The sequence below is a fragment of the Sciurus carolinensis genome, chromosome 13, assembly GCF_902686445.1.
Source record: "Sciurus carolinensis chromosome 13, mSciCar1.2, whole genome shotgun sequence".
Classification (NCBI taxonomy): domain Eukaryota; kingdom Metazoa; phylum Chordata; class Mammalia; order Rodentia; family Sciuridae; genus Sciurus; species Sciurus carolinensis.
The window spans coordinates 81325656-81346704 of NC_062225.1; the positions used below are offsets into that span (position 1 = coordinate 81325656).

The window sequence follows — 21049 nt, forward strand, 5'->3', positions numbered from 1 at the left end:
CGAGGGGCGTGCCTACCAGCTTCCTCTGCCCGCCCGCCGGCACTTCCGGCCCCTCCACTCGAGCTCGAGTGGCGCGAAATGCCCGAAGCGCGCAGGCGCGGGAGAAGTCCGGGGGGTGGTGGGCGGGCGCAGGCGCGGACCGTCCCGCGGTGGGCGCCGGGGCGGCGGAGCTCCTGCCTTCTTCTGCGGCCGGCGCGCGATTCTCGGCGGCCCAACAGCGGCCAGCCGAGGCCGCGACTCTCTCACGGTGGCATTTGCGCCCGGTCGCACCGCGACAGCCCTGGCGGTCGGGTCCCTTGGAGAGATTTCGACTTGCTGGAGGTAGGGTGCGGGCGCGCTCTTCGCTGTCCCTGGCCCCGGGACCCGTCCCCCGCCCCTGGCCCCTCGGCTGGCCCCCGGGGCCCACACGGGAGCCGCAGGGCCGCCGCGTCCCGGGCCGCCCCGCGGGCGCGGACGGTGCCGGCGACCCCTTGAGCGCGCGGTGGACCGCGGCGCCCTCTCCGCAGGGCGCAGGTCGCGGCCGCGGGAAACTTGGCGGTCTGTGCCCGGCCCGCCCTCCGCGTCCCCGGGCGTCCGGCGTCGGCGGTCACGGGTGAGGTCCCGCAGGGAGCTGGGCTCGCGTCCCGAATCCGTGGGACCCGCGGGTGCAGCCCGAGTGTGTTTAGGGGACATGAACAAGCATCGCGGCTGCGGGGTCTGCCGTTAAGTCCCGGTCTCGTGGAAACGCCGCTGCATCATCCAGATGAAATCGTGGTGTTGGAAGGTTTTGTGGTGGCATGTTTTCCTCCCCAGTGTCTTGGGGAATTTAACTGGAAAAGAATCCCGGTTGGGAATTGCAGAAAACAGGACTCGAGGGTAAAGAAAGGGCTGTCAGAGTCTTAGGACTTGAGATAATTCTGGGATGATTCCTAGAAAGAGCACCTATTTGATGCTTAAACCCTGAAAACCGAAGTTATGTGTTTTTATAATTCTGGGTATATTTAATGAGCAGGAGATTAAGAGCCACTGTTTAAAGGACAAGCTGTTCAGAAACGTGTAGGCTTTTGTAATGGGCAGTAGCATGTGCAGAGTGGTCTGCAGAGAGTTCCAATGGAGCTGGGAGGGAACATATCAGAACTTTTACTTGGATTTACTTTATCTCATTCTCTTAGTATGTGAAGCGTACAGACTGACATATTTGTGTTATGTGTATTGGAATGCATATTCAAAATTTCTTTTGCTGAATGAGTGCAAGTACAGAATTTTGGAGACTGCTAGTATATTGCTTAGAAATATGTTTTTGTTTGAGACAGTTATGTGATTTTGGGCAGATTAGTACCACCTTAAGTTTGTAACTCAATTCTTAAATATGGGGATGGGAGAGAAACAAAGTTATATTTACATATGGGGAAAAACAAAGTTACATATCATTATCTATAATTAGTATAAAACATTTAGTATTGACTCTGGCAAAAAGTAATTTCAAATGGAATGTTAAAGTTGTTACAGTGAAAAACAAGTTTTATTCCCTAAAGGTTTATTTTACTGAGTGCCTAGACTTGAATTTTATGTAATTTTACCCAAATCTTGACTGTCATTTTTAAAACAAAATTTTAAAATCAAAGATGCACTTGACTGGTCTGGGGATGTAGGTCATTGGTCGTTTGTTTGCTTATTGTGCCTGAGGTTGTGGGTTTAATCTACAGCACCCGGACCCCCCCCCCCCCAATACTTGACTGACTTTCAGAAATTAGTAAGTAACTCAACATTTTATGTAAAAGTATATTTAGGCTGTAATTAAATGCCACAGTTCTGTATGCACAAACCCTAAGGTTCAGCTAGCAAAGGGTCAAGTACAGTACCTTGTATTAATGTTCAAATTTTTGATTTACTAGTTGAATGAATTACATCTATTCTCAACATGTTTTCCTTCCTCACCAAATTCAAGCTACTTTCTATAGTTTTCTTCCCGACACTTCCAAATCCACCTCTGCTGAATATTTTACGACCTACAAAACTCTCTCAATATCCTGGGAACTCTTAAAACTTTTTTCAAACAAAATAAATCTATTATTTATCCTCCCTCCTTGACAAACCTGCTGTGTACTTAAATAATGGCAGTTAGCATTAAGTGAGAAGATGAAAGACAAACTAAAATCTTATAAAGCAAGCCTAAAGTTTAATTAAAACGTGACAGGTACATCATAATAGGAAAATTTTTGTAGTTTAAATAAAGGATAGATAAGAAGATAAAGAACAGATTAATAGCGGGTTTCACTGCCTGTGAATAAGCTGTTAATTTCATTTGTTTATGCCGGTAAGAAACTGGCCATTAAAGAGGTTGGACTTCAGGTTTGACAAACCTGGATTTGGATCTGGGCTCTGCTAAGTTGTATTACCTTTTATGAGTTGGAACTAAGTTGTATCTACTTAAGTTCAGGTCTTTTGTTAGAGTCTGAACTTCCCCTTTTATAAAATAAGAGCATTATTTGTAAGAATGTATAAGATAAAAAAAGATAAAGTATCTCAAAAACTAAGGCATAGTGATTCAACAAATGTTAATTCTACTCATTTGGAATTATAACCAGTTTTTTAAATCTTTTGGTTTCATCTCCTTTCATCCCTGATACTGGCCAAAGTTTTTGTTCAGCCCTTTATAAGATAAGAATCTAGTCTCTTCATCTAGTTAACCTCACTAAATCTGGTTATTCTCACTGTTCCTATGTCCACTATATTGAGACCATAGGGATATTTTGAAAACGAATCTGAGTATTCACATTTTTATTACCTAAAATGTGAACAGTACTTCCCAGTTTTGCTGATCTTAAATTTTTGATGAATGAACTTAAAAAAGTTTTAAATACTTAATATCTAGTGAATCCCATAATATATTCTGAACAATATACTTAATTCTTTACATTAAACATAAGATTGTGGGGCTGGGCTGTACCTCAATAGTAGTGTGTTTGCCTAGCATGAACAAGGTTCTGGGTTCAGTTCCCAGCACCACACATGCAAATGTGAGGTTGTTTAGTGTAAAATGAATGTGTCTTTTGTGGTGGGAAGAGTGGAATTGGGGATGAGGTAAACACAAGCTGGGGCAGATTCAAAAATAGCAGTAACTTGCCTTTAATAAAACCTGATACTTCTGTCTGGTGCAGCGGTGCATGCCTGTAATCCCAGTGACTCAGGAGGATTTCAAGTGTGAGGCTAGCCTCAGCAATTTAGTGAGGTCCTAAGCAATTTAGCGAGACCCTGTCTTAAACTAAAAAATAAGAAGCTCTGGGAATCTAGCTCAGTGGTAAAGCACTCCTGTGGTCAATTCCCAGTACCAAAACAAAACAAAACGAAAAAATCCCAATAATTCTAAAAGTCTCATAGCACTAGACAGTTCTTATTCTGTTATGTCTTTTACTATGGTTAGTCCCCACTTTGGTATTAATAGGAAGTATGAATTATTAGATACTTATTAAAATTTAAGTTAGAAATTTATAATCCTATTAAAATTCATGTGATAGCTTTCAAATTTCTATTTGCTATAATGAACCTTTAAATATTGATTTTTCTTTTGAACTTATTTTTTAATTGATGATCTTCAGTGTCTGCTTTGATGGTATTTGCTTCCTAAAAGGGAGAAATGATGTATTCCTTAATTCAGATTTTTTTTAATTGTGTTAGCAAATACTTAAAGCTGTGTAGAGCTTTATCTATGTATTGAAAATTGCCAGAGGAGCCTTTTCTTTTTTGTGTGTACATTCTAGGTTCTTTTGTTTGTTTGTTTGTGTTTTTTTTTTTTGTTTTTTGTTTTTTTTCCAGTTAATGTCTTTCTTTATCCCATTGGGAACAGTTTTACTATTTTTAATTACCAAGTGATTCCTATTTTAAAAGGTAGGCTCCTCAGTGTGGTAGATTGCAAGTTACCTTGGCAACCTAACTGCAAACTGCAAATCCCAGGCTATACCCAGCAAATAAAAACATTGTCATCATATAGTGTTTGTACTATCTTCCATTTGGTATGGATTCTCATGTTTATTATAAGAAGTTCGTAACACCTTAGTGCATCTCTCTCCTTTGATTTAGCTTGCAAAACCACTGTTCTCTAATGATAAAATACTAAAATCAGTTTTCTAATTTGAGATCACGTACTAGGTATTAATAAAAATAGTATCTAAGAGGGCAAATGTTGGGAAAATCAAAAAGTAATGGCATCTTTTTGCTATTCTGCAATAAGTAAATTACTGCTTAGTGTTTGGAAAGGGAGTAGAGAATGGGTTAGAGAGAAGGAAGTGTAATAACCTGGTAGGTATTTTGAGAGATGTAAATTAGCCACAAGTTGAAGATAAAGTACATTGATTCTTGTTATTAAATAACTTGAAAAATATGTTTGATTTTTGAAGTTTTGGCTTCTATAAGAGATTCAGAATAAATTATTTGCAAAGAATGGCGCTGAATATTATGTAGATGTGACTCTAATGGCAATTTTGTCCCAGAAGACATTTGATTTTGGGTGTGTCCATAATATGCCTTTAAATGGCATTTGATTTGTCATACTGTATTAGGTTTTTACATTGCCTTCAAAATAGAATAAAGCCCAAGTTCTTAAACAAGATTACTCACAGTCCTCAAAACTTTATAAAAATGTTCTGTATAAATCACCTGAAGGCTTTTTGGTTGAAGATTCTGATTCACTTGCTCTAGGGTGGGACCTGAGATTTTGGTTATCTACCCAGTTCCCTGGAAGCATCTGGATGATGCTTGTTGGTTCTTGGACCACACTCTGCAATAAAGAATCTGTAAGTCTTTCTGTGGTTCCTTTTATCCTAACTGCTCTAACTTTACTGCTTGCTTGCTATGTTGTATCATGTGTGGCACTATATCATGGATTTGCCTATAGTATCCTCTGCAGCAGCAGTTTGCAAAGTGCAGTGCAGGGATCCATGAAGCTCTTTCCTGAGGTCTACAGAATCAAAACTATTTTCATAATAGTGGAACATCATTTGCCTTTTTCACTCTAATTTACTGTTTAGTGTACTCTGGAGTTTTCCAGAGGTAACAACATGTGATGGATGTCATTGCTTTGTCTAATAGAATGTGTACTTGTGTGTTGTTTGTTGTATAGATTTCTCAATTGTAATTTCTAATATGATAAATATTGAAAGATTTAAATAAAAACCCTTTAAGGTCTTTGTACCTTTTTAGGAGATCATAGCCTTTGTCATCCTTGATATTAGGTCATGGAGAGTCAGATCTAGAACTTAACCAGAACTGCTTCCTTAGCTGTGGTGACTGGTAGGTTAAGGTGGCAGGCAGTTCAGTCCCCTGTGTGGTCCTCAATGACACTGCAGTGAGGGTGGTCTCCCCATATCTGTGCAGGTCCTGATTTTTCACTAGGCTTCTCCTAACAAAAATCCAGGGAGTGGAGTAAGTAAACAGTACCTTGTTATTACCTGCTGTGGATGGAAGTCTAGGCCCTTTAAATGGTCTCTTCTGACACCATTATCCTGGTCCCCCTATTTGGTCTGCTTGCTTGGTCTACTTAGCCCCCTCTGACTGTACCTCCATTGGGTTGTGGAGATGCTCCTTTTTATTTAGCCTTCCCAGGATCAGAGTCCATGCTTGAACTTTGCTGGCATCAGAGGAGAAGGAGCCTTGGTTTTTTCAGTGGTGTTTGACAGAAGTAAGGCAGTTATTGTCTAAGAGTGTTCTATCTTATTTCATTATCCTTTTTCTTGAGAAAAGAATAGAGAAGATCAGGCTTTGTTGGGGCTTTTTTTTTTTTTTTTTTTTTTTTTTCCTGCCCATGTAGATATTTCCCAGTTGTGGTTCCTCCAAGTCTGGAATATTGAAGGCGTGAAACAAGCTGAGAACTCACTGCTATGTTGTTCTTGGGTCCGGATCCCTGGTCTAAATAATGCTTTCTTTTCATCTTTCAGAATGTTCTTAAGTTTGTTTTATATATTACATCCAAAGTTTTTAGTAGGAAAAAATACCTTTATTCTATAGTCCTGGAAGCAGAACTCTCCAATTGCTTTTTAAACTTGTGTTTTGGAAGGAGGAATTAGAGATTTAACTCTAGCCCCAGTACATACCCCTTATATTTAGTTGCATAAAAATATGTGAATTATCATTAAAAGTCTCCTTAAAGAAAAGCTCGATTTGATAACACAAGAACTAGTTTAGAGAAAAATGTTCAAGACAGCTCTCAAACAGTAAAATTTGCATGAAAAAAGTTGTGACTACAGATAAGAATTTTGTAAGATGTAACGTAGTAATTTTGAGTCTTTGTTATCAATGTTTTGAGAAATCAAATTATAAAATGGCAGTTTAGGAAGATATTGTGAACCTGTAAAATCTAGTATATAAGGAAAAAATGGAAATTATTTCATAAAATTAGCTTTAAAAAGGCCTTCACTATTGAATAGAATAGGTTTAAGCATAGTTCTTTTTCATTTTCATAAAACATTAAAATGCAATGCCCCAGAAGACAGTTTAGAGCCTGAAAAGGGGAACAAGCTACCCATTTCGCTTAATGAAGCATTCATTATCATAGTATCAAGACCTGACAAAGATAGTTCCCCAAAACAGTTACTCCAAAATATATATATATACATCTTTGTTATTTCTGCAGAATTGAGTCTGTCATTTTATAACTTTGAAAAGTAGTGGACTAAAAGTTAAACACTGTGTAGGAATGTCTTTCACTGTTCTTCTCTCTCTCAAATTCCCCCTCCAGAGCTTGTGTGACTTATTTTGTTAAGTTTAATGTTTATCAAATAATCACATGCTGTACTTGATTTATTTCATTTTTATTGTAAATATTTGTTCAGACCTGATGGCCAAAAGAAAGGAAGAAAATTTCTTTTCTCCTGAAAATGCCAAAAGACCAAGACAAGAAGAACTGGAGGATTTTGATAAAGATGGTGATGAAGATGAATGTACAGTTTCTTTCACCAATGGTACCTCTACTTTGGTAAGTGCAAAATTGTGGTTTTTTGCTTTTTGTTTTTGCTTACTGGAGATTGAACTCAGGGGCACTCCACCACTGAGCCACATCCCCGATCCTATTTTGTATTTTATTTGGAGACAGGATCTCACTTGAGTTTTTAGTGCCTCGCTTTTGCTGAAGCCAGTCTTGAACTCTAGATCCTCCTGCCTCAGTCTCCCGAGCTGCTGGGATTACAGGCATGTGCCACCCCCCCACCCCCCACTTAAAATTATGTTTTTTGATTGGCTTGTTTCTCATGGCTGCTTTATGTCCATATTCTATAATAATGCATTATCAGGAAAAAGTAGTAAGATTTTTAAGGAGCCAAGGTACAAATAGCTTTTTCTGACTGTTTTTTGAGTTTGTATTAGTTATTTTAAAAGTTAATAGAGAAAATATTCAAAGAAGATGGGTAAAATTGACAGACTTCATTCAACAAAAGAGAAAAGACATAAATTACCAATATCAGAGATGAAATAGGGTTTATGACTATAGACCCGGTTGACATGAAAAAGATCAAAAGGATAAGGAAATACAGTTAACAATTTTGTGCACATAAATCTGAAAATTTTGGTGAAGTGGACTGGTTTCTTGGAAAGCAAAAACAACTACAACTCACCCAAGGTAAAAAGATCATTTGCATAACTCTGTTGTAACTATTGAGAAACCTTAATTCATATTTTAACACCCTCTTTAAAAAAGAAATCTCCATTCCCAGTTGGTTTCATTGGAGAATTGTAGCAAATATTTTAGGGAGGAATTAACATGGATTCCACATGGTCTTTTTAAGAACACAGAAGAGGAGGGAACACTTCAATTCATTATCTTGATACCAAAACTAGACAAGGAAGAGCCAAAAAAGCAAACTACGTGTGCATTTACCTCATGTATATGGATGCAGAAATCTTTAACAGTTACTAAAAGGTAGAATTTAGCAATAAGTAGGAAATACACATTATGATCAAATGGGTTTCTTCTAAGCATGCCAGCCTGGTTCAGTATCAGAAAATCATGTCAGTGTGATTCATCATATTGTAGATTAAAGAAGACAAAGCTTATGGTCATAGCAGTTGATGGGGCCAAAGTATTTGACATAATTTGACACCCCTGCATGATTAAAACTTAGAAAAATAGAGATAGAGGAAATTAATGTCATAAGGAGCAATGAGAGAAAAAGTTGCTGCTAAGATACTTAGAGATGAAACATTGAATGCTTTTCCCTGAAGATCAGTAATAAGACAAGAGTATCTGTTCTCAGGACTGGGGTTTTAGCTCAGTGGTAGAGCAGTTGCCTGGCATGTGTGAGGCACTGGGTTTGAATAAAATAAGGGTTAAAACAAAAGAATATATATATTTTTTAAAAAGAGTATTTGTTCTCATCACTCTTAATCAACACTGTACTGGGAGGTTTATACGGTGCCAACTAAAACAAGAAAAGGAAACAAGATATGGAAGTTGAGAAGGAAAAAAAATGAGACTGTTACTATTTGCAATGAACTGACTACATAGAAAAATCTCAAGGAATTTACAAAAAAAAAATTCTTAAAACTAATAAGTGCATTCAACAAAATTACAAGGTAAACATTTTCAAAAATTATATTTTAAATATAGTGGCATTGAATATATAGACATTGAAATGCAAATATGTCATTTAAAATCACTAAAAAAAATAAAATGTTTCATGGAATTGCAAATTAAAATGGGATACCAATGTATACATTGTGGAATGGAGAAAATCCAGACCACCACCACCACCAAATGCTGACAAGGATATAGAGCAACAGGAGCTTTCCTTCATTGCTTGGGAATGCAAAATAGTACAGCCACTTTGGAAAATAGTTTGGCAGTTTTTAACAAAACTAAATATACTCATATTATACAATGCAGCAATCCTGCACCCTAGTATTTACCCAGAGGAATTAAAAACTAATACCCATACAAAAGCCTGCTCAGATTTTTATAACTTTATTGATAATTACCAAAACATGAAAGTAAAGAAAATGGCTTTCAGAAGATGAATGGATCAGTAAGCCACACTGCATTCAGACAGTTGAGTATTTTTTTTAGCACTAAAAACAAATGTTCAATCAAGCCATGAAAAGACACAGAGGAAACAAAAATGCATATTTCAACATGAAAGAAGCCAATCTGGAAAGCTTCATGCTATGTGATTTTAAGTTTCCATTCTGGAAAAGGCAGAACTCTGGGAACAGTTAAAAGGTGTGTGGTTGGTTGGGGTTAAGAGAAGGATGAGAGTATAGAGGACTTTTAGAGCAGGGAAAGCACTCTTTAATTGTCAGTACATATCATTATTAATGTTTTCAAACTCAGAATTACAACACCAGGAATAAACCCTGATGTAAAAGATGAACTTGGAATGATCATGATATGTCAATGTAGGTTTTTTAACTGCAACAAATGTACCACTGTGGTGGGGAGTGTTGATAATGGGGGAGGCTGTACATGTGCCCGGAAGGGACATATGGGAAATCTGTATTTTTCTCTGAATTTTACTGTGCATCTAGAACTGGTCTAAAAATTATCTTTAAAAATGAAATACTTAGGTGTAAAGCTAATGTTTTAGTCCTTTGCCACTGCGACTAAAAGACCCAACTAGAACAATTATATAGGAGGAAAAGTTTATTTGGGGGCTTTCAGTTCCAGACAGCAGGCTCCATTCCTCAGGGCTCAAGGTGAGGCAGGACATCATGGTGGAAGAGTGTGGCAAAGGGAAACAGCTCACATAATGATCAGGAAGTAGAGAAAGAGATCTCCACTTACCAGATACGAATATATACCCTAAAGCCATGCCCCCCAGTGTCCCACCTCCTCTATCCACATACTACCCACGTTCAGTTACCACTCAGTTAATCCCATCAGGGGATTAATTCACTGATTGAGTTAAGGCTCCCACACCCCAATCCTTTCCCCTCTGAACCCTCTTTCATTGTCTTTCATGTGAGCTTTTGGGGGACACCTCATATCCAAACCATAACAGCTAATTTAATATGTGTAGAACTTCTGTGCTAAAAACTATGCAGTGCTGATGAAAAGAATCAAAGATATAAGTAAGTGGAGAGATAGACTTAACAAGTTGGAAGACTCAACATTGACAAAAGTCAGTTCTTTCCTAAAATTATATACAAGTTTAATTAGTTCCTATCAAAATCCAGCAGGAGGGTTGGAGAGATAGCTCAGTGGGTAGAGTGCTTGCTTTGCAAGCACAAGGCCCTGGGTTCGATCCCTAGCACTGCAAAAAAAAATAAATAAATAAAAATAAAAATCCCAACAGGAGATTTTGTAGATATAGACAAGTTTATAATAATGAGTGATTTTATAATAAGTTTATAATGAGTGAGACAGATTTATTTTTTTCCTTTTTCTTTATTAATAGACTGCAGCAGAAGTTGGAATAATTGAGAGTATTCATCTAAGAAACTTCATGTGCCATTCAATGCTTGGACCCTTTAAATTCGGTTCTAATGTCAACTTTGTTGTTGGTAATAATGGAAGTAAGTGCTTTTTACCCTCCTCTTTGACTGAATAGTACTTTGAGATGAGAATGCATTTACTTTTCACTTTTTGAAACTGGTATCTCTTACTACTGATAGATACTTTGTTTATGGGTCTTTGACTTGTAATATTCTCAGTAGTTACTGTCATCGTATACTTTAGGAATATATTGGGTTAACTTTAAATATATTATTTAAGCAGTAGGGATAAATATTCCTTTTCTTTTTTTTCTTTTTTCTTCTCTTTTTCGGGATGAGTCTCTCACTGTGCCCAGGCCTGTTTGGAATTCCTGGGTTCAAGGGATCCTCCTTCTTCAACTTCCTGAGTATCTGGGACTTTCACATGTGGACCACTGTACCCAGCAGTTTCCCTCATATTTTAAAAATTTGTTTACCTTGAAGTCAATACCATAGAAGAGTGGCAGACTGTCCTCATTGAGATTGAGGCAGCCTTGTACTACCTTGTCTAGATAATTGTTAGAGCACAAATGAAGTGTCTTGGGACTCTAAACATGAAAAAACAATTCTTACTCTTGTGACCAGTGAACACTTTTATGCAGAGGTGATATATTTGGTGGTACTTGGAATGAAAATGACAAATTCTTTAGGTCTCATTTGAGAAGGCGGCTAAATATTCCAGGCAAAGATTGCTCATCGTCACATGTTTGGAGGAACAGAAGATGTGTATGGGGAATGATGAATAATAATAGTGGTATATATAGGGAGGGGCAAAAGCTGGCTATGCTGTTAAGAATCTCGAATGTCATAATTAAGGTTTTGGAGTTTTTCAGATGTTAGTGAGAGCCAGTTTTATTTCGAGTAAAGGAGTGACACCGACAAGAAATTCAAGACAAATAAACTGGCCACATTGTGGAGGATAGATTAGAAGTGGGGAAATATAGGAGGCAGAAAGACAACTTAGGCAGCTCTTGTGATAGGCCGGCAATTGCCAGCTGTTGATAGCTCCACCCAAGTAGTGCACAAGGAGAGGAGTGACACCACAGCCTACAACCTGGTAACGGTGCTGGAATAGGAGGTGGCATATATGTAGCTCCAGAGTCCGTTTTGTTCTTTTTTCTCTCTTCTGCAATTATTCAAGAAGGCAGTGGTTTTTAGGAGAAGGGCATGGACAGAGAAAGAGATCAGTGCTACAGAGAGATCACGTGAGACAAGAAAAAGATTCCTGGGTTTTGAACTTAGGCCTTTTTTCTTTTAAAAAACCTTTGAAACAATGATTTTATTAAACAAAATAGAAGGGTGGAAGTAATGCAAGGGTTGGAGGCAATACATTTGGTATTGAGAGAAGGGAGAGTTAGAATAGGAATTTGAAAGCAGGAAGTAAATTGGATTAATCATTGGTGTATGTTGGCTAATTTGGAGTGTATGGTGGAAGATAATGAGCTGATGAGTTGATTAGCTTAGTTGATCATGGTGTTTAGGAAAAGGTTACCATATTCTGGGTAATTTTCAGAGATTTTGAATTGGAGCTTTGGCTATATTAGGATAGAAATAAGTAGACTTTTCAAAAAAATTGAAAATGAATACTCAAGTTGGGGATAATAATTAGTAAAATGTTATATAAAAACATCTTTATGACTTTGCTAGTTTTTTCCTATCTAAGTTCATTTATTCATTCAACAGATATGTGGATGTCTTATTTTATGCTGAAATTGAGGTTACAACATTGAAAGAGACAACATTCCTGTCCATTTCGAACTTATATTTGAGAGATGTTAAAAATAGTTTCTGGTGTCTGAGAATTTGTGGAAAAAGCAATAATTGTACTTAATTAAAATATAATTAAAATTATATAAGTATATTTGTTTAAATAGAGGGATAAATTCATGTATTAGGCTGATGAGCCAAGACAATATAATGAGTTTCAGATAGGAAAGGTATCATAATTATTCTTTCCATTTCCTTAGTGGCAAAAACTTGAAATATACTAATTTTTTCCTAGTAGTGACAGCTAAATATTTCGTGATTTTTACGATCCTTTTTTTTAAAGTTTGCTGTTTTAGTACTGGAAGAAAATTAAAATTGAATTATAACATTTTGTTTCAGAATAAGACTAATTTATTCTGCAGTCTTTTTGCCTCAACTTGTAGGAGTCAACTTTTTCTTAATGAATGTGATTTCTTCAACACCTGTTCTTTAGGTGGGAAGAGTGCAGTACTCACAGCTCTCATAGTTGGTCTTGGTGGAAAAGCTGTCGCTACTAATAGAGGATCCTCTTTAAAAGGTTTTGTGAAAGATGGACAGAAGTAAGTGTTTGTTCTTTTTATGTGTTTTTATTCCTTCAGTAAGAAGGAGCTACTTTTGATTCCCAGTCCGTGCAGACATGGATGGAAATAAAATGCCTTCCCAGAATGGGAACAGAGGTTCTATATCTTCATTCCTTTCTCTTGCCCTTGTTGCCAACATGGCCCGCTGTTGACTGTTGTCTTCTGTTTTCAAGTACCTTGTGTAACTTACTGCCATTTGCCTGCCCACCTATAGTCATGCTTCTGTTACTTCTCTGGAAGCAGTAGCAGTGATAGATTTGTATACTCTGTTAATAAGGGAATGTTTATATATATAGCCCCTTTCTGACTGTAGACCCAACCCCAGCATCAGCAAGGCCACGTTAATATGATAGGGGTGAGAGCAAAGTCAGTGACCAGCCATGTTGTTCCTGCACAAAGTTTCTATCTCTAGCTTTTTAAGAATTCCAGGAAAGTATTCTACTCTGATTCTGCTTTTATTTCCTTTGCCCAGTGAGTTTGATTTGAGGACCATAATCACCACATGTCTCTCAGTAGTTTTGTCTGAACCCTTACACAATGGTCATATTGATATTCTCTTTTGACTTTTCTGTTCATATTTCTTTTTGTCCTGTGTTACCCTCATGTATGTAACTGTGTATGTTACATCAGGCATGACCTTTTGCCACTAGCAGCTCTCTCTCCAGGCTGATCTTTATCCTTTTTCATACTACTCCAGAAACCTCTGAGGGAATTCTTGTTTCATAACGGTAAAATGTCCCAAACTGTAATATTCTCTTCCATCCTGAGATTTTTTTCTTTCATGCACCCAGTGCCCAGAACTTTGGAAGATTTGATAATTAGCAGTGATATCTTTTTGTCATGTAATAGACTTTCTTTCTCCTTGGTGTTATATCTGTTTAAATTCTTATTTTATTACTCAAAAATAGAATGAGAATAGGATATTAATTTGGATTGCCAGCTTTTGTGTATTGCTCAGAAGCCTTAGAGCAATCTTAACTTGAAGCTAGGATTTCAAATTGATGCAAGAGAATAAAACATATGCAGAAAATAATTTCCCATGCTCTGTGGCTTTGAAGAGGACTATTTGATGTCAATTCTCTAACACGGTTTCTGTTTCCACTTATCTTATTTGGGTCCCAGCCCAATAAAGTCTTCTGATTCCCTCCTCCCTCCAAACAAAATTATGTCTGAAGTAAAGAATTCAGTATTTCATCACTTTTAAGCTAATGGTCCCAACTCTTTCCTTACGCTTAACTTGGTTTCTTAGTTGTCCAGTAATCTCATTTACTTAGCCAGATAAGTAAAGACATGACTCAAATACAAGCTTGAGGAAGAAATGATGTTTTTATGTACCATTCAGTGTTTTATGTCTCAAAATTAAAATACTTCAGATTTTAATTTTCCCTTTGGGAAGTACTTGAAATAAAGCAGAAACTTCTAACTGAGAGCTGTCCTGAATACTATTTTGAAAGATACTTATACTAGTTTACACAAATCATTGACTTTTCAAGGACACAACTGCTTGTAGTGGGGAATATTAATATATTTTAAAACAGAATTAATAATAGCAAAAACTTTAACCTGAACTTAGTCTCCTTTTTACTGACCTTATCTTAAAAAGGAGCTAAAAGAGCTTTTCCATTTCTGTTCCTTTTATTTTCCTTTCTTTGACACATTTGCTATCTGTAAAAAGTTTCTTTGCTTAATAGTCTTTGATTCTGTCATCACTATTTTGGAGAATGGGCTAATTGCGATTCACAGCTCTGTGCCTATTCAGTGTTCCACAGCTAAAGTCTGTGAAGCATGGAGCTTGTCAGTCTGGTACAGGCTTGAGGTTGTCCTGAAGACTCTCCCTCCATCTCAAGCACTATGCCCCTCCCCAGGATGTGTGCTCCCTTTTTGTTGGTATTTTAATTCTTGGAGATGCTTAGTTAACATGGTTAGAAGATGCCAGAGAACTCTGCCTTGGGACACTGCCTGGAACTCAGTCCTCTGCTTATCCACCAGTCTTACAATGGTATGGGGTCAGTGAATGAATTTTCCCAATGTACTTCCTCACATGAAAATGTTTCTAAATGAAACTAGGCCTTAGGCCACTTGCTTGAATGTATGCAGTTCCCTCTTTGTACTCTTAGCCTTTCTAATACTAGCCCTAGTGATCTTGGGATATTTGCAGTAGTTCTATTTTTGATATTGACTATGGCATGGTTATAGAGGGACAGAAACTCATGCTCCGTTTTGTACCACTGATTTACTTACTTAAGGATGTGGAATTTATTGTAGGGAACTCACTACCCAGAGAGCAGATACATCATATTTCCTTCTTGCTTTTTTCCACTGGAGCATGCTGCTGCCAGCTCTCATTGGGTAGGCAGATTCTTCTGTAATTCAGACAGAACCCATATTTTTACTGTGGCACTGCCTATGTTGTCATTCTGGAAGAACTCTTATTAATAGTATCTGTTTTCACTTTGGAGTCTCCTATATTTGTAGGCATTAGTACACCAGCTCTTGACCCAAATTTGGCATCAGCAAAGGCCACATCCCTATAAAGGGGGAGACAGTAGAGTTAGTGCTTTGATAGCTTGCTTTTTCCTGTCTCCTTATGCAAATTTTTTGAGCATTTATTATGAAGCTTATTTCATAAATTTAATTTTTCACAAAACACTTTTAGTGTTATTAAACATAAATCTGGAGGATACCAGTGCCCCAAAGTTCCTGATATATTAAAAAAAAAAAAAAAAGTATATTATACTCCCTGCTCTCAAGTGCAGGGAGTAGCTAGGAATGAAGATAATGAAGTAGATGTTTGTTAATCAAGAGAAATTTTAATAACATTGATAATGTAGATAGATTAGTAGTAGTCATTAATGAAATAAAATAGTTTTTTGCTCCATATCTCATGCTATCAGTCATTCTTCTGTCCTGTTTCTGTTAGTGTTTCTCCTGTTTGAGTGTACGTAATCAACTGGGGGAACTTTAAAAAAAAATCTCATTAATTACAGTTTTTCAGGAACATAACATTTTTTTGTGTGTTTTGTTTTGTTTGTTGTTTTTTTGGTACTGGGGATTGAACCCAGGGGAGCTTTACTTCTGAGCTATCTCCAGTTATTTTTATTTTGAAACAAGATCCTGCTAAGTTGCTGAGACTGACCTCTCAACTTGGAATCCTTCTGCCTCAGCCTCCTGAGTCTTAAGATTACATGAAAAAAAAAAAAAAAAGATTACAGGCATATGCCACTGGACCTGTTTTAATTAGGTAATTTGACTAAAAAATAATATAATAACCACTTATCTACTCAAGGTTGCTCTAGGAAAGAATGTTTATCATAAAGATGTAGGAATATATGTCTTGGAAGCTGCAGGGAGAAAGTCCAGTTGGATCTTATGAGGAACCAGACTAAGGAACCACTGCCTCCTCTGTCTCTTGTTTTTGTCTGGTTGTTGAGGCCTCTGCTTCCCTTTCTCTTCCTTGGGTCTGTTCCGCATCTCTTCCTCTGCAGCACCTCTCACACCCTTCTTTACCTTCACAGCTGTACTTCTCTGTGTGTGCTCTCCTCCTTCCTTCTCTCTTTGTGACCAGTGTTTGGGTATGTGACTCTTCCTTCTCATTGTCTGTGGAGGAATTTGTGTGTGCTTTCTTATTCTTCAGTTTAGTCTTTGTCACTGTGTCTTCATGTGTACAAGTTTCTGTCTGTCATTGTGTGTGTGTCTGTGTGTATGTGTAAGAAATGATATTGTGTTCTCCAAATCCGTGATTCATTGCCAGTATCTGTGAGTTCTTTCTGTCATCTTGTCTATGTGGTTTTCTGCAGCTTATTTTCTCACTAGAGTATAATGTACCAAATTGGTTTCTGTACTTACATAGAACTCAGACTTTATAGCACCAAGGAATCACTCTTACTTGATTTGGTCATGTCTAAATTCGAATTTTAAAAACTATTTTGAAAAAATTTAGACAGAAATGTTGCAAAAATAGTACAAGAATTTTCCATATATTCTTCACCCATTTTCCTTAATGTTGCTGTCTTATATAACCAAAGCTATACAGTTGACATTAGTATAATGTTAACTAAAATAAAGGCTTATTTTTGGACTTAACCAGTTCTTTTCAAGTTGAATTTTAAAAGAGAAGAGTATCTGATTGCTCCATTAGTACAAAATTCTAGATTTAGCTCAGTCCATGCAGGAGGGGATGTGGAATGATAGGAATGCTCAACCCTTTCTTTCTGTGAGGGAACTTGTAAAGAGGAAGGGGAGGAGCAGACACTTCTTGTCACATTAGTAGTTTACAGTGAAACTCATCTTGAGTATATTTTCTTACATTTCCTGTAAATGCGAAGTTTTGGAGTATGTTTACAAATTCCTGAAGGCAAGTTTGTTAAGTTTCATCTAATTGCCAATTAAAATAGTTCTGTATCAAGACTTTAGTATTTGGGCAGATGTTCATATGAATCAGAGAAAATATTGTCTGCTTTTGCATATAAGCAAATTATAAGTGCTCATTAGTGTCTTTTGTCATAGGCAAATAAGGATTGATTTTTTTTTCCTATTGTATCTTAAGATATTCATAGCTATAAATGCTTTAAACTTCTCAAGAACTTTTACAGGCTGTTGGCAGATTTGTACTTTTTTTTTTGCGGTGCTGGGGATTGAACCCAGGGCCTTGTGCTTGCCAGGCAGGTACTCTACCAACTGAGCCACATCCCCATCTCTCAGATTTGTACTCTTAATATTCATCTGTAGTAGACTGCATTATAATTCTTTTAAAGTAATTATTTTTAATGCTAATGAAGCTTTAAGAAATTTTGAGCTTTAGTTTTTTTTTCTTTGGTTTGTTTTAATTGATACATAAAACATAAAATTTGTACATATTAATAGGATATCCTATAATACACATGTATACATTTTACAACATTTAAGTCAGGTTAAACATATCCATTTCAACATTTGTCAGTGCTTTATGGTGAAGACTTAATCTTTTTTGCTTTTTGAAATGAATGGTACATTGTCCTCTGTAGTTACCCTGCCATGTGCAGTAGCATACCAGAATTTCATGTCCTATCTAACTGAAACCTAGTACCCATTAATTAATCTTTCACCATTTATCCATCCTCACTCCCCGCAATTTGTCTCTTGATATCAGATTCTTTCATTTCTCATTGCCAAGTAATTGAAAAATTAACATTGCTTCCCTTAATTATAATCCTCTTAGAAACTGTTGTTATAATTCTTAATTTATCATTCTTAAAGGCCAACTGTTGGCATGATGCTTTATTATGTAACTCATAATAGGCAGTGTAATGTTGAAAATGCATAACTTTAACTGTATGACTTGTTTACATATTCCTTATAAAATGCCTAACTTCATGGCTTGGAACAACCAACACAGAATAGTGTGTGCAAATTTGGTATTTTTATTATGCATAGAATAGTGATTTTTTTTTTTTTTTTTGCGGTGCTGGGGATTGAACCCAGGACCCTGTGCTTGCAAGGCAAGCACTTTACCAACTGAGCTATCTGCCCAGCCCCATGGATTATTTTTTATCAAACTTCTGTTCTCAACTTTTTTGTCAGACACAATATCTTTAATATTATTCTGTTGTAGACTATTGTCCTTAGCTATTGATATAAAACTAGTTTTCAGTGAATTAAATGAATTATTTTGGGGTGTGGGAAATATTTGAAAATCTGGTATCCTGGTATTGTAATTGAACTGTATCTTTATGTGACTTATCTTCACCTCATTTTTGTAGCTCAGCAGATATCACAATAACATTAAGGAACAGAGGAGATGACGCCTATAGAGCAAATGTGTATGGTGACTCCATAGTTGTGCAACAGCACATCAGCATGGATGGAAGTCGATCCTATAAACTAAAAAGTGAAACAGGTTTGGTTTCTGTTTATTTCTTTATTTATTTATTTATTTTTCATTTCATATGATATTAGTAAATACAATTCATTGAAAGGACACTTCTTTCCAATCTCTTGAAACCTTATAATGTGGTTGATTTGTATGTATGTATACATGCACACATATAGGTACACGCATATATTACACAGTTATTTTATCACAGGACATTCTAGTGGCAAGACCATGCTTAGAAAAATTAGGCAGTTTGAAACAGAATGTGCCATTTTGTTCTCAACTGCAGATCTCCTTTCATTCCAATAGTTTCTATAGCTTAGGGAAAGAGTTAATAGAAGGTAAAAAGGGACATAAAGGAAGAGATGAGAGGTTAAAGTTGTTGAAAAGAAAATAGAGTAAGATGAGAAAAGAAGAGCAGAGTAAGATGTTTAGCTACTGGGAAAGTATAGATGCTGTCATTGCACACGGACACATTTTCCTCTTCTGTGTTCTTGTGCCATAACTAGGCTTTCATCCTAGTTCACTCAGACTTATACGTATTGAATGATACTTTTCTTAATGATACATTGAAAGGTCATTAATAGTTATGTTTAATAGATGGTTGTACTTTTTTTTCCTGCATTTATTGCCCTAGAAGCAGTATGATCATTTTATGTTTCTCATAATTAGGTGCTGTGGTTTCTACAAGGAAAGAAGAACTAATTGCAATTCTGGATCATTTTAATATCCAGGTAATTGCTAAATTTGTGTTTTGAATTAATGCAAGTAGTTATTTTTGGTGTGGTTTCACTTGTGGTATATAGATAATTAAAATGTTCTTATAAGAGTGATATGAAGGGCTGGGGAGATAGCTCAGTTGGTAGAGTGCTTGCCTCGCAAGCACCAGGCCCTGTGTTCAATCCCCAGCACCGCAAAAAAAAAAAAAAAAAGTGATATGAACAGAGGAAAAGTATGTACTATAACTGTTGTTAATGAAGTTCTTTAAAAGTTATCAATTCAACATGATTTTTTAAGTGTACAACACCTTAGTTTGGTAGAGCAGTAAGGAGCATCTAATCCAAATTGGTATATGCTAAAATTTATTTAAAAATTAATAAGACTATAAAATTTCTTTGCTTTCTACTATAGGCAAAATTGCTTATTTGTTCTCTGTACTCAGTTGCTAAATTTTTGAGGGAAAAAGCCGTTATTCTAGAAAGAACAAAAGTTTTGTGTGTATTTTGAAGTTATTGGTCATGCCTGTAGGAAATAAGGATTGAATCCTTTTAGACTGAGATACTTTAGATGAACTACTTGAAAATGGGACATGCATGGAACTATAATATTAGCACTGAAATTGTCCTTGGAGATCATCTACTTCAGACCCTTTTGTTTGCAGGTCAGAAACTGGGAGCCAGAGAAAATAAATTTGTACTTCAGGTTTTCTAGATGTGATTACTGATAGAGCCTGGATTGGAATTCAGACCTCACTGTTTCATTCTAATGCTTTATCCTTTGTGTTCTATCCCAAGATTGAGATTGCCAAAACTCTCATCAAAGAGAAAGAACAATGAGTAGTTTGTGTCTCTTTCCCAGTTTGGTTTACACAATGCTATCTAGAACAGCTTTGTGTTGTGGTAGTAATGTTCTGCTATCTGGTTGGTCAGCCACATGGGCTCTTGATCACTTGAAGTATATGACTGAGAAATTGAGCCATACACCTACATGACAGCTGTGATCCCAGGGACATAGGAGAGCTCATCTATAAAAAAAAGATGAAAGTAGAAACATTCTAATACCAGATGCTCAGAAAGTTCTTGAGCTTGTATCCTTTTAATATGGAAAAATGTTGAAATTTTTTTTTTTTTTTTGTATTATGAAATTCTGAAACATTTTTCCATGTGTTAAAACATCTGTGACATTTTCTTTGTATTTTTACCCTGATGCTATAACCTTTGGCAGGTTTTTTTTATTATTATTTATTTATTTTTAAATTTTTTACAGACTGCATTTAGATTTATTATACACAAATGGTGTACATCATTTCGTTTCTATGGTTGTACATGATGTAAATTCATACCATTTGTGTAATCATTAGCCATCCTGATGACACTCTGGTTCAATTGTTATGTATATTTCAGTTTATCTTTAAGGCATCAAAGTGAAATTTTTAAAAATGAACTTTTGCTTTTTGTTTGTTTTAGGTGGATAACCCAGTCTCTATTTTAACACAAGAGATGAGTAAGCAGTTCTTGCAGTCTAAAAATGAGGGAGACAAATACAAAGTAAGAGTTACCAAAGTAAATACAAACTTAACCCCAGTTATATGCCAAGCATTATTGTTGTTAATATAATAAACACTGAGATTCTTTTTCCTCAAAGCCACTTATTTAAAGTAATATTGTAGGATTAGATTATAAAATTATTAAATGAGGTATAAATATAATATTCTTGG

General features: G+C 36.4%; 1 protein-coding gene and 1 non-coding gene across 4 annotated transcripts in view; one reads left to right on the forward strand and one right to left on the reverse strand.

The window, feature by feature from the left end:
• Positions 1-110: 110 nt before the first annotated feature.
• The window catches only part of Smc6 (structural maintenance of chromosomes 6), a 69207-nt gene continuing 48268 nt past the window's right edge, over positions 111-21049 (forward strand). Inside the window, exons 1-8 of one of the 3 annotated variants that reach the window (XM_047522073.1) lie at positions 111-321; positions 4678-4772; positions 6807-6949; positions 10359-10476; positions 12635-12740; positions 18500-18636; positions 19285-19346; positions 20799-20879. In XM_047522073.1, coding sequence (XP_047378029.1) covers positions 6812-6949; positions 10359-10476; positions 12635-12740; positions 18500-18636; positions 19285-19346; positions 20799-20879 — 642 coding nt within the window. In that variant the 5' untranslated portion in view covers positions 111-321; positions 4678-4772; positions 6807-6811. The remainder of the gene's footprint in view (positions 322-4677; positions 4773-6806; positions 6950-10358; positions 10477-12634; positions 12741-18499; positions 18637-19284; positions 19347-20798; positions 20880-21049) is intronic. The other 2 variants (XM_047522071.1, XM_047522072.1) reach the window with 2 other exon arrangements.
• Trnaa-ggc (transfer RNA alanine (anticodon GGC)) lies at positions 17381-17454 on the reverse strand. Its single transcript has one exon. It is a non-coding gene; the product is annotated as a tRNA-Ala (tRNA).